This window comes from Gigantopelta aegis, chromosome 10 (genome assembly GCF_016097555.1).
Source record: "Gigantopelta aegis isolate Gae_Host chromosome 10, Gae_host_genome, whole genome shotgun sequence".
NCBI classification, from domain to species: domain Eukaryota; kingdom Metazoa; phylum Mollusca; class Gastropoda; order Neomphalida; family Peltospiridae; genus Gigantopelta; species Gigantopelta aegis.
The window spans coordinates 31,412,584-31,427,324 of NC_054708.1; the positions used below are offsets into that span (position 1 = coordinate 31,412,584).

At 35.7% G+C, this 14,741-nt stretch overlaps 1 protein-coding gene across 1 annotated transcript in view; it reads right to left on the reverse strand.

Annotated features, from left to right (window-relative positions):
• Positions 1-2,403: 2,403 nt before the first annotated feature.
• The window catches only part of LOC121383234 (E3 ubiquitin-protein ligase MARCHF5-like), an 81,966-nt gene continuing 69,628 nt past the window's right edge, over positions 2,404-14,741 (reverse strand). The window contains exons 5-6 of the mRNA XM_041513126.1: positions 10,499-10,662; positions 2,404-5,833 (exon numbers count right to left, since the gene is read on the reverse strand). Coding sequence (XP_041369060.1) covers positions 5,684-5,833; positions 10,499-10,662 — 314 coding nt within the window. The 3' untranslated portion in view covers positions 2,404-5,683. The remainder of the gene's footprint in view (positions 5,834-10,498; positions 10,663-14,741) is intronic.

Below are 14,741 nucleotides of genomic sequence, written 5' to 3' on the forward strand. Positions count from 1 at the left end.
TGGTTTATTTTTATGAAACTTGTCTCCCTTCTTCTGGAAAGGAGGTTTAAAGTAATGTGTAATTTAATGGGAAAAAAAAAATTCTATAATAACCAACAACTATGGTCAGCACCTTTAATTTAAATAATATTTAATTGAAGATTTCTATTCATGAAAAGCAGCATGCAAGATGTGTATGGCACAATATTGATTCTGGAATGGTACATTATTAAGGACAAGCAAACCGAGATTAAATCGATATTGTAGTTCCCAACTGAATGCCTCCTATACATACTGGGAAAATTGTTTCATCGTCACTTGTATCTGCTGATGAAGTATAAATTTCCAAACTGATTTCACACTAGTATTTATGAATATACTTTAAAAAACCCAAAATCAAATCCATAACAAAAACCAAGCAAACATTAAAAAATTATTATTTATTATGGTCTTTTTATCCCAGACAGAATAGCACATACAAAGACCTTAGATATAGTAATTGTGGTGCACTGGCTAGACCGAGGTGTATTGAGCAGTTATTTAGCATTAATTTGCAATACTTCTATAGTTTAAATTTTATAATGCTTTCAGTATTTATTATATTTCAACATTTCATTATTATAATGTTTTGTTTTGATATACATGTATACATTAAATTATTACATCTTTTTTCTTTGTTTATAAATACATGGGATTAACAATTGCATTAGTTCATTAAAATTTACTGTTTCATGAGATTAATACATAAGAACGTATTTATATTACATATAAAAATAGGGATTCATGCAAACACCCTGTCTTACCCATACCACCAACACACTCTATGTCAAACAAAGTAAAATATATGAAACAAAGTCTGTTTTGAATATTTACAGGTATCAATTTAGCTGTGGTTTTCATACTCAGTTATATGTACATAGTCCTAAATTGCATTGGTTGTATTGATATAAAATCCTACTCTGTCATTTCACTCTCTTCATGCATCTAATTGAATATATACTGAAGGCCAAAAGAAACTTTACCATTTTCAATGTGGAATTTAAGAAAAAATGAATTGTTTTTAAAAAGTAACTCAATCCAAAACACATAGCCCAAACACAACAATAATGTATGCAGAAAATTATACCTGCCCACTGCACGTTTTGTGTGGAACACACAGAAAAGTGAAAAACTTGTGCACTATGAACAACAGCAATTGCACGTGCAATAAGGGTATAAAAACAGTTTAGACGGCATGTTAGACATCCACACAGATAAAAAAACCCACCATAGGAATGCCACGACTAACACCAGAACAACATGAGAGAGCCCTGGGTATGATACAGATGGGAGCCACTCATGCCCACATCGCCAGAACCTTCGGTTGTTCCCGTGTTACTGTTACAAACTTGATGCAACGCTACAGGCAAAGAGGGCAGACATCAGACAGGCCAAGAACAGGCAGACCCAGGGTGACTTCGCCCCGTGATGACCGGTACTTGCATACCTTGCATCTACAAAATCGCTTCCTGACAGTGACGTCATCAGCAATGAATGCCTTAGGTCACAGGGTTAGTAGACAGACAGTGGCCAGGCGACTCAGGACTCATGGAATAAGGGCTTACAGACCATATAGAGGACACTTACTGACACCACAACATCGTCGTTTGAGATTGACATAGGCTAGGACTGTATGACGTTGGCAGTGACGTGATTGGCTGCGGGTTCTTTTCACTGATGAAAGCCGGTTCTGTTTGTTCAGAGTTGATGGAAGACAGCGTGTGTACCGCCGTAGGGGAGAACGAGTGGCGGCTTCTTGCGTTCAGGAGGTCATGCCATATGGTGGAGGGAGTGTCATGGTGTGGGGAGGTATCTGTGCACAGGAAAGGACACCATTGGTCATCGTTCACGGAAACTTGACAGCTCAACGTTACAGGGATGACATTCTTCGTCCAACTGCAATACCATTTCTCCAACGGCAGCCACATGGTGTCATTTTTCAGCAAGACAACGCCAGACCTCATACAGCCAGAATCACACAGAACTTCCTTAGAGCCAACAACGTAAACGTATTGCCATGGCCTGCACGCTCCCCAGACATGTCCCCCATAGAACACCTCTGGGATGTTTTGGATCGCCGTGTTCGACAATGACCACACCCTCCAGCCAACCAACAGGAATGATCCAGGCCCTTCAAGAAGAATGGCAACGCGTCCCACGTGACCTCATCAGACGACTGATTTTTTCTATGCGTTGGAGAATTATTGCTTGTATTGGGGCAAGGGGTGGTCACACACGCTATTAATGTGACTTGTTATTGGACTTGAGTGATTGTCTGTATGCTTTGCATGTCGTCCATGAAGTTGAAAGCTCGATTTGTGTACACCACCTCGCTTTGGGAAAATGTGACGTCATTATCACATGCTGAATGACACTCATTTTTAGTTATGTTAATGTTGACATATTGATCTAGTCAATATATTTTACCTCATGCGACTATCTTTTGTTGTTTTTACACCAGAGTGATTTAAAACTATGGTAAAGTTTCTTTTGGCCTTCAGTATATATCTAAGTGGAGCGACGTTTTAAAAGACACAATTCTGGAGAGAATCTAAATGACACACAAGTGGCCCATCCTGTTCCGGCAGCTGAATTAAACCATGCTAGTGAGCATTTCACGACATCATGAAGCATATGTATTAAATGAATGAATGGTAGTTATCATCAATATTTTAACTGCGATTCATGAGGGCATACTGAAAAAGGGCGATTCTTTTTTTATAACCTCACTCTCTTTAAGTTAGTATCCAAGTTATTGTTGTAGAAAAGACTGAAATGTGAAGAACTGGTCCAATCAGATCATAAGTTTTTAAGATATGGTCTCTCAAATGTGGCCAATTCTCAATGTGGTTTTTGACAAAGAATTATCCAAAAGCTAAGCCAAGTCATTAAAAGGGAAAAGATAATGGTACAGACATTCTCAAATCAATTTCAGTTTTCTTTTCAGTTTTTAATTTTCTGTATACATAGTAAATACATATTTGTACATACAAACAATATATTGAGAAATCTGTCAATGAACCAAGAAAAAAAAAAAGAAAAAAAAAAGAAGAAGAAAAGAAGAAAAAATATTCAACAAATTAACTATTAATTACTTGTTTTTCAAGTTTGATTATACTTGTAATTTATACAGCTGTAATGTAATTTATACAACTGTATTATAATCTATACAGCTGTATTGTAATTAATAAATGTGTATTTTAACTTATATAGCTGTACTGTGGTTGTGTTCTTCGTTGTCTTAATACATGCAGACTGAGTGGTTGATCTTGTACACATCTCACAGCTTCGTATATATTATCATACACAGAGATGCAACTGAATATGGTATTGTCATTTTGATTAGCTAGCCATAAGCATCAAAACCTCATTCAGTTCACAGCAACTTAATTTCAGAAACTGTATGGCTTGAGCAAGAGAAGAAACCATATCAGATAAAGAATCCCAATTTTGGCCACAGTAATTTGTTTTAGTCAAATAGCCCTAGCTTTGGCCATAGTCATTCATGTTAGCCAAATAACCCTAGTTTTGGCCATAGTTGCTTATTTTAGTCAAAACAACCTCAGTTTTTGGCATAATATGTTATTTTAGTTAAACTACCTCACCTTTGACCTTAGTTATTTATTGGTCTGAGAATTACATTTATAATGACATGCTGCATGTCAATGTTTTGTGTTTAGATCCTTCTACTGGTATGTACTACCAATTGGCAAGATGTTAAAACCTTTCAGTTTCACACAGACATTATTTACATTTGTGTGTGGCAAATTTTCAGCTGTTCAAATTTAAAAAAACATAAAACACAAAACATTTTAATAAAATTAACCCTTGCAAATTCAATATTTTTATGTACGCCTGCCCTTTTAAGATGGAGAGTGGGACAGATTGTGAAAATCCTGATAACTGTCAATAGCTCCTTAACTTTTTTTTTTTTTTAACCATTTCTCAAATATAATTTTAAAATCTGTACAAAACAAAAACAGACTGACTAGTATGTATATATAATAAACACAGAGCCAGTCGCTTTAACAACCAACATTTGTCTCAAGTAAACATGCACAACCAACTTTCCAAAACATGCCAGGTACTGTACATAAATAGTAGATAAATAAAAAACAAACATTTTTAACAATAAAATAAAACACACTGCAATATCCAGACAACTCATTATCAGCCCAGTCCCAGGGCTTGACCATTACAATATCAGGGCTTTCCCGTGAACAGGTCCTGAGCTTGTACAACTTTAAAGTCTTGACTTAAAGCTTTAATAAAGTCTTGACTCAAAGCTTTAACAAAGTCTCAACTCATAGCTTAATTAAAGTATCGACTCAAAGCTTTAATAAAGCCTTTGACTCAAAACTTTAATAAAATCTTTGACTCAAAGCTTTAATAAAGTATCGACTCAAAGCTTTAACAAAGTCTCAACTCATAGCTTTATTAAAATATCGACTCAAAGCTTTAATACTCAAAACTTTAATAAAATCTTTGACTCAAAGCTTTAATAAAGTATCGACTCAAAGCTTTAACAAAGTCTCAACTCATAGCTTTATAAAAATATCGACTCAAAGCTTTAATAAAGTCTTTGACTCGAAGCCTTAATAAAGTATTGACTCAAAGCTTTAATAAAGGCTTGACTCAAAGCTTTAATAAAGTCTCGACTCATAGCTTTAATGAAATCTTGATCATACACATAGGTAAAGTTTGAAGACTTTGCTGAAGCCTTGTGTCTAACCTATCCCTTTCTAAATTATTGTGTGTCTCAATGTAGGATTTTCATGACAGTGTAACAAGTGTCAATTTTGAACGAGGATTTAATACTCTTTCTTTATTCCAAATATTTATAAGCATATTCTAAATGTTTATAAGGCTTAAAGCATGAGAAAAGGTGAAGTCTTTCACAGTATCAAGATTCAATCAATACTGTAGTTTCAGAGCTTGCCCATTACCAGAATTTGCACAGTATCAAGATTATCTCAATACTAGTTTCAGAGCTTGCCCATTACCAGAATTTGCACAGTATCAAGTAGTTTCCAATATCGGGCCAACTCCATTAATTTAAGCCAGTCGAGTACAAAGTGGTCATTTTGCTTGTAACATATTTGTTTTAAGATCAAGTTTTGTTTACATATTTTTTCTTCTTCTGTTGTTAATTAACTACAACTTGGTCATCTGCAGATTATAGTACTAATGTGGTTGTTTGGTATACATTTTATAACTTCTGTTTAGAGATATACAAAACATGCACACAGTTTCTGGGATGCAATATGCACAAAATATACATAAGCTGAACACTGCTATGGAAACATACAGTTAGCAGGAAGTGAAGACATGATAGCAATACTGTTTAGACCAACACAGAAGATTGTCTTAGGTGAGCCCATCCCTTTTAAAAACATCAAATTGGCAACACTCTTTAAAAAGGCAGGAACAGTACACAGAAAAATCAGTTTAAAGCAGTACATGAAAGTCTGGTCAGGTCATGTCCTTCTGTGACCATTCTGCTTACCTATCAGCCATTTTCAAGTGTTAGAGACTAATTAACAACTGACAATTACCAGCTGCCAGTAACAAACACACTCATACTTGTCCAGCCAATTAGAAGGCAAAATGTCTCTCTCAAAAACACACGCACACACACATATTATATATCTGCAGTCAACTATCTCTATTGTGAAGCAGAAGGTTGTGAATCTGGCTGAGATGTCGAAGATTCTTCTTGATAATCGAGGATAACTCTGTTAGCTTGCCTCATGTACTGGTGTTGTTTGTAGTAGATTTTTAAAACACCTTTGATGGCAATAAATGCAATTCCACCCTGCAAAAACAAGAAACCAAAGAATAATTTAATATATATATATATATATATATATATATATATATATATATATATATTTGGAAGGTAATGTAGAAAGAAATATGATACTAATAATATATATCAAATTAAAACATTTTCAGTCTAGTTACAGCTGTAGGTCGATTGTAGAGAGTCCAGTATTGTAGCCCTGTAGCTTTGACTTGTGTTTTCTCGTTCCAACCAGTGCACCACAACTGGTCAAAGGCTGTGGTATGTGCTTTCCTGTCTGTGGGAAAGTGCAAATAAAATACCCCTTGCTGCATTAAGAAAAATGTAGTGGGTTTCCTCTGATGACTACAAGTCAGAATTACCAAATATTTGACATCCATTAACCGATGATGAATTAATCAATGTACTCTAGTGGTGTTGTTAAACAAAACAAACTTTGACTTGTGTATACATTTACCAAATAATTTTAACAGAGAGTAACAAGAATCCAGGTAGCGACTGTAAAACATATCTTTAATACATACTATCATTGCCCAGTTAACCTTAATATAGTATTAAAGACATTTTTTGACAACATATACTGAATAAAAGACTGGAACTGAATTTTCCTAGGGGACCTTTTTTATTTTTAAATGCTGTCATATGAATGCTAAACACTCCAGATGGTGATGTTATAGGACATATAATATTTTCATAACAAACAAAAAACAAATAAAAAACAAAAACAAACAAACAAAAACAACCACTGAAAACACCCCAGCCTCTGATAATTTCTTGCTATGATGGAACATTCATGATGCAATGTTTTAATTTTTTTCTAAGTCAACAAAAATATGGAATAACCACATTAAGAGGATGGGACTTCTGATGCAATAAGGACCGGCCTTGGTGGCATCGTGGTAGGCCATCGGTCTATAGGCTGGTAGGTACTGGGTTCGGATCCCAGTCGAGGCATGGGATTTTTAATCCAGATACCGACTCCAAACCCTGAGTGAGTGCTCCGCAAGGCTCAATGGGTAGGTGTAAACCACTTGCACCAACCAGTTATCCATAACTGGTTCAACAAAGGCCATGGTTTGTGCTATCCTGCCTGTGAGAAGCCCAAATAAAAGATCCCGTGCTGCTAATCGGAAAGAGTAGCCCATGTAGTGACGACAGCGGGTTTTCTCTCAAAATCTGTGTGGTCCTTAACCATATGTCTGATGCCATATAACCGTAAATAAAATGTGTGGAGTGCGTCGTTAAATAAAACATTTCTTTTTTTCTGATGCAATAAAATCTTATGAACCCCCACCCCCCAACTCATGGAGCTTACAAAAGTTCACTTCAAGGAATGATTTGAAAAAAAAGAAGTCAGAAAAACAACCTTCAAAAGGATGAGTGCCAGAAATTATTATTCTTGCTCATTGCAGTAGTAATCTCAGCATTTATAGGTTTCCAATTTAGTGTGCTTATATTTCATTGTCTGTCTGTGAATATATAGAGGATTCGTCACGAGTATTTTTCAATATGGAAAATATCAACTGAGTCTATGTTAATATTTTACATACTAAAAAACCCACCAAGTAGCGAATTCTATTTAACCTATAACACTTCTAAAATAACATTTTAATTCAATTTTAGTAAATCACAATACTAAAGTCGTCGCCATTGGTAATATGACGTCATCACAATTAGCACAAAGTTTGACATCACGCATTTTAACTAAATCTCAGAAAACCTCAAGCTCAGGTATACAGGTCTTGTTGGCTTGTAAACAAATGACCTATCCACAGCAACACATTACCTAGAGACCTTGCACATTTGCATATCATTATTAACCGGGTTAATACACTAAATTATCACAAGGGTTTATGGCATTAATATCATGGGAAAGTTATACGATAAATTATGTTATTAGTACACCTCTTAGCTGCAATGTTCTTACTGTTCTAAAACGATTTTCATACAGACACCACCTGTTGACCGATCAATACAAATTAATTTATTAATGGCACAGACCCTAGTTTTAACCGGTTAAAATGGACACTTACGTTTGGTTAATCTACAAACCTGTAACATCTGGATAAAGTTACAACAGAGCGAAACGAGAGTCTGTAACATTGAAAAGTAAAAATAAGACTAAAGCTTGCCTCTATACACATTACTTCTCAGAGTTATGTGCATTTTTAGAATTATGAAAAATGTATTTCGGTGTATTACAAAGCTCAGGATGACCAGAAACACTTCGATGTATAAAAATGAATATTCTAAACAATAAAATGTAAGTAACTTCTAATTTAAATAATTTAAAAAAGAAAATGGCTCTAATAGTGAACAAGCATTCTGAGAGTACTGCTAAAGCAATACATGTCCCCTACCAGACCCAATACATTTTCATATCTCCTAAGTTCAAGGGACATAACTCTGTGAAGGAGCCATAATTGTGAAAAATGGGTAAATCACCATTAACATCAAACTTATCTGTGACAGTACATGATAAAACTATGAAAAAGATTTCAGCTCAATATCTTGAAGCATTGTGAAAAACAAAAAGTCTGGAAAACAAATGGTCTTAATCTCCTACGTTCAAGGGCCACAACTCTGTCAAAAATGGATAACTCACCACAAAATCAAACTTGATCTGTAACAGTACAATGTACACAAAATTTCAGCTTAGTATCTTAAGCAATTGTGAGAAAAAAGGTCCGAAAAACTATATGTGGGACAGATGGACAGACAGACAGACAGACAGACAGACAGACAGAAGGACGAAGGAAATGTTTTATTTAACGACACTCTCAACACATTTTATTTATGGTTACATGGCGTCAGACATATGGTTAAAGACCACACAGATATTGAGAGAGGAAACCCACTGTCGCCACTTCATGGGCTACTATTTTCGATTAGCAGCAAGGGATCTTTTATATGCACCATCCCACAGACAGGATAGTACATACCACGGCCTTTGTTACACCAGTTGAGGAGCGCTGGCTGGAAGGAGAAATAGCCAAATAAGTCTACCGACGGGGATTGATCCTAGACCGACTGCACATCAAGTGAACGCTTTACCACTGGGCTACATCCTGCTCTGACAGAAGAATAAAGACGAAACCTGTAGTCTCCTTCATTTGGGACTGGTAGGGGATGCAAAATATGTCATAGTTTTTTTTTAAACTAGGGACTGTCACTTTTAATTTATGTTACATGTACTCAATACTTTCTCAAACAAATCCACAGTAACCAGCTTTACAAAATTAGTATGTTCACAACCAACCAACCTCAACAAATATGTGTGTTCATAAAATGTGAATAGGCCTATCGTCTGTCCCATCATTCTATAAAAATGAATTTTGTAATTAATTACAGTTTGGTTTGACGTAAGAAGAAAAGTAAACGTGTTTTGGAAATAACAAAAAAATACTCTTTTTTTTTGCAATTTTTGTGTGCAATTTACAAATCATTTGGCTCAGAAATAAATAACTTGTAGTAAATTTCATAGTACGAAATAAAAGGCGTTCCCTGTGGGACGGACTATAAACTGTTAGTTTACCACATCCATTAATATATTCCCTTGAAACATTCCGTCTAAAAGATTGTTTGTTATGATAGTAGACACTTGTTTTGTGCTAAATGCACTGCATGGAAAGTTCACGTTTACCCACTGCTGCAGAAACATTGGACCTTATTGTGTAAATAAAAGAAAACAAAAGCCTCTCTCAACAATTAACATTAAATTGTGATGGAATGCACATCATGGTAACTATAGCAACAGATGTAAATACATGTACATTGCACTGCAGACATTGATGGTAATAATACAAGTGTGCTCAGATTGTGGGTCAAATGTCTCGATCATCTGTTCTGGCGGTAACAGGTTTCTTCAATTGCGTGCTGAAGCACAATACAGCAACATTTAGGCACCACAGGCATAGAATCAACATCCTATTTAATAGATGAATCCATTTTTGTTGTTTTTTCCCATTCCGATGAATAAAAAGGAAAGGAATGTTTGTTTAATGACACCTCAGCACTTTAAAACTATGGCTATTTCCGTATCTGGTGTTTAATACAACGGATATTTGATATGCACTTCCTCGTTGTCAAGACAGTACATATCACAGCCTTTAATGTACAAGGGCATTGGTTGGGATGGAAACAAAAATCCCCGAATCCACTGAATGCAATTGATCATATGATCCATTTCAACTCAATATCATGCAGGTATTCTGTCTCACTGAGCTACATTCTGCCCTCTGAACTAATGACTTACAACCTGGACTAGCTTTGGCACTCGCCAAATTTACCAATTGTGAAATTCAAAAATAATTGGCAAATTTTATTTTAATTTGGCTAAATAATTTCATGAAATAATTGATAATTTGTTAGAAAATAATTGGGTTTCTACAATTTTGGTTGAAGTTTAATAGATAATTTGGCAACATTTTCTGCTCACCCACAGAGCTCTAGTCCTGATAACTGATGTATCCAAGACTTTCATTCTTTGTAAACCAAGTGTTAAAATTACAGAACTAAAATGACAGTTTGACTCTTTCTTTGCCCCCTTTCAAAACAGCAAACCTCCTTACGCAATGCACTGAGGTGTAAAAAAAATCAACAAGTTTTTGAGTAGTTTTTTTGTTTAGTGATCCAAATAGGCATGTCCATCGTTCACACACACAGGATAGGTCTTACCAGCAATGTCCTCTGGAAGTTTGACTGTACACTTCCAAACATAAGCTTGCCGACTATGGTGGCTATCGTTGGAAGTATTAAGGCTCCACATAACACCCTCGTCGCGGAGATTGGATCCGACAGAGGCACGGTTTCTGCTGGAATTCGTGAAAGACGGGAACATTCTGAAAGTACACAAGATTTACACTAAGCAGGTTAAAGAAGAAATTGTTTATAAACTTAAATAATCAAATGTAAATGTAGGCAGGTTTGCATAGCAGTTGACCTACCAATGCTTTACTATAAACTACAGTGAAACCCCTCTAAACCGGACACCCTTGGGACCAAGACAAATGTCCTGTTTAAGAGGGATCTTGTTTAGATAGGTCAAGTTTTGTCCTGTCTTTTAAAAAGGGAGTCTGTAAAAGTTCTGGTTTTGAAGGAATTCCAGTTTACAGAGGGTCCGGTTTACAGAGGGTTCGGTTTACAGAGGGTTCAGTCTGGAGAGGTTTCGACTGTACATGCAAATGCTGTTCCATTGAACATTAGGATGAATTCTCTATAACTGAGCCATGTGTACCAGTCAATCTTATTCCTCTCGTGGTCATTTTACCACCATGCTACATGCGCCATTTCTCCCTAGGTTGAACGCTCTTCCCCTATGCCACTTACCATCCTGGTTCCATATTTTCGAAGCTATCTCAGCCCTACGAAATCGTAAAACCATCGTAGGCTATGACATCACTACAGTACATAACATAGTGACATCATAGCTTACAATGGTTTTATGATTTTGTAGCGCTAAAACAAGCTTCAAAAATATGGGCCTTGCAGCATTTCTCCACCAAGCTACCAGCAAATTTCGATTCAATGATATGCAAATTCTACTCCATTGCACCCTAGAGAAAATTCTCTACCGTTGAGCTATATGCAACTCCTATTCCATTGCACCGTATGGCGATTGCTCTACCACTGAGCTATAGGTAAATTTTGCTCCATCGCACCTAGGGGAAAATTAATTCTATGCTACTGCAAATCCTATTCCATGGCACCTCAGAGTGAACTGTCTGCCATTGAACGACATGCAAATCCTACATCACCACACCGTACCAAGAAAGGTGATTCATCATTGTCACCTTCATTCTCACCTGGAAAGTTTTAAGAAAGCTGAAAATTGATCGCCTTGTAATTAAACATTTAATGAATTTCATTTGAAACTTCATGTAACTGCCCATTTAAGGAGAGTGGTCTTCAGCTCGTCTTGATTTTGTTTATGGCGAAGACTGCTCTACCATTGAGTTGCAGGCACCTTATTGAAAATTAATTCTTTACAACACAGCTACTGCAAACCCCACTACATTTTATACCAGTGAGCTATTGTTAAATTGTGTTCCCTTGCATCTTAAGGTGAATTAACTATCTACCACTGAGATACTTGCAAATTGCAAATCCTGCATCAGTACAAAACACATATGTACATTAGCAAAAAACAAAATCAGAAATCACATAATTAATGTTTTTGCCAAGGAATGTTTCTAGCTCAGTTTAAGTTGCTTGATCTTGTCTTCTGGTATGTACCACTGAAAAGGTAAATACCCACACTAAATACTTGTTTTACCCACCTGTACACCAGGTAAGAGTGAATCAAGATGGTACAGGCTTAATGTTATCACAAACAACAAACGTTCTCCTTGTAAACATGGGTACAAAAGCTAGTCAGGGAGAGCCAGAAAACCATGCTGAACTGATTGGGAAGTGAGGAAAAGGCTACACATATCACATATCTAAACATCAAACTAAGAAAAAGGTTTTTCAGTGAATGGAACAAAAATACAGTTTAACAATGTTCTTAACACAGAATGCAAACTCTGGACGCAGAGGAAATAAGGGATATATATATATATATATATATATATATATATATATATATATATATATATATTAAAATTGCAACACATGCTGTCTTTTGAAGGTTTATTTAAACATTATTGCTGCTAAATGAAAAAGTAAGGCATGTTTGTGCAACAACACCATAACACATTTTAAACAGCAGTAATTAAATATTTTGCTGTCCAACATATGGTTAATATAACACCTGGTCTGGGATGTGACAGAAGAGACACATGCTGCTACAAAGGCTCTACTACTATCAAACTGCAACAATGCCACATCCAGGGCAGTACATACCACAGGTTGCGATATCCCAGTGGTAGGGATGGGGGAAAAAACCTGACAGATCCATCTGATCAAGGGCAATCAACCCTATGTTTCATTACAATTCAGAAGAATGTTCTACTACTGACCCACATGCCACCTGCTCATAACGTTTTGGATACTAGGGACTGGATGAGATCTTGCTTTGGTAGTAGAGCGCACACCCTTGGTCACGGGCGGGACGTAACCCAGTGGTAAAGCGCTCGCTTGATACGGTTTAGGATTGATTCCTGTCGGTGGCCCCATTGGGCTATTTTTCCATGACTGGTGTAACAAAGGCTGTGGTATGTACTATCCTGTCTGTGGGATGGTGCATATAAAAGATCCCTTGCTGCTAATCGAAAAGAGTAATCCATGAAGTGGCGACAGCAGGTTTCCTCTTTCTCTATATGTGTGGTTCTTAACCATATGTCCGACGCCATATAACCGTAAATAAAATGTGTTGAGTGTGTAGTTAAATAAACCATTTCCTTCCTTCTCCTTGGTCGACCCATTCTCTGACTGTTTTTTTTCCCCCTGTCCTAAACAGAGCCCCATGGCTGATATATCAAACGCTGTGGTATGCGTTGTTCTGTTTGAGGGAAATTGCAAATCAAAGATTTCTTGTTGATAATGCATAGGTCAGAATTATCAAGTGTCTCGTATCCAATAGCGGATGATTAATAAACCATTATTGCTCTAGTGGTGTTGTTAAACAAAACCAACTTTAACGTTTTGATACTGGTGACTGGCCACCAACTTTGGATTTGGTCTTCTTTGTAAATTTAGCTTCATTTGTTTACTGTATCTGCTACGTTTGTCTTTGACTTAATCTCATATGGACTGGTGAAGACTTTGTTGCAAATTGGCATCAATTCATGGACCACCAATTATAAAAAGAAAATCACAATACTGTAGACCACATATTATAATTACCACCTACAGTGTATATTGATATTTGATCCAGTTACCACTTTCAGGTTTTCACGTTGTTTGGCTAACAACCACTACCGAAGTCAACAACGCATGCAATGACTTTCTATTTTCATACATGGTGTTGTTAATGAACATTTAATGAACTTTTGACATCTCCCAATCAAAATATCTCATAAACATCACATGCTGAATTAGAATTAACCATTGATATTTTTAACTATTAATTCATTGATTATGGGGTATTGCTTGCTAGTTTTTTTTTTTTTTTTTTTTTTTTTTTACTTTGACTGAAATGATGTTTAAAGTACCATTTACAATTAGAAATATTTTTACAAGCATACAAACAGTATCCTGGTAAAGAAAAGTTAATGTCAGTGTATATTTTTCTAATGGAAAATTAAACAATGTCAGTAAAAATATACCGTGTAAAATTATATTTATATATATATATATATATATATATATATATATATATATATATATATATATATATATATACACATATACACAGAAAGAGAGAGAGATAGATAGATAGAGAGAGAGAGAGAGAGAGAGAGAGAGAGAGAGAGAGAGAGAGAGAGAGAGAGAGAGAGATAGAGAGAAAGAGAGAGAGAGGGTTAGAGAGAGTTTGTGTGTCTGTGTGTTTAAGTATGTGAGTTTACAAGTTCGTAATGTGTATCACACTGTGTGCATTTGTATATGTGTGGGTGTGCATACATGCATGATGTATTATACTGATAGCCTAGATGTTTCTGAATATTACTTATGTGTATCATATAAAAGAAGAGAACTCTTTGTAAGATTCTGACAAATGTGAATAGTTCTTAAGAATTTTAGAAATAAAGAATTAATCCAATTTTTAAAAACAAAATGAATGGTTAAAAAATTATGCTCCCAGATGATACAAGCAAAAACAATCATTTCTAGAATATTTAAGAACAAAGTTTTTTGTTTTTGTTTAACGACACCACCAGACAACATTGATTTATTAATCATCGGTTATTGGATATCAAACATATGGTCATTTTGACACAGTCATAGAGGAAATCCGCAATATTTGTTCCATTAGTAGCAAGGAATCTTTTATATGCACTATCCTACAGACAGGATAGCACATACCACAGTCTTTGATATA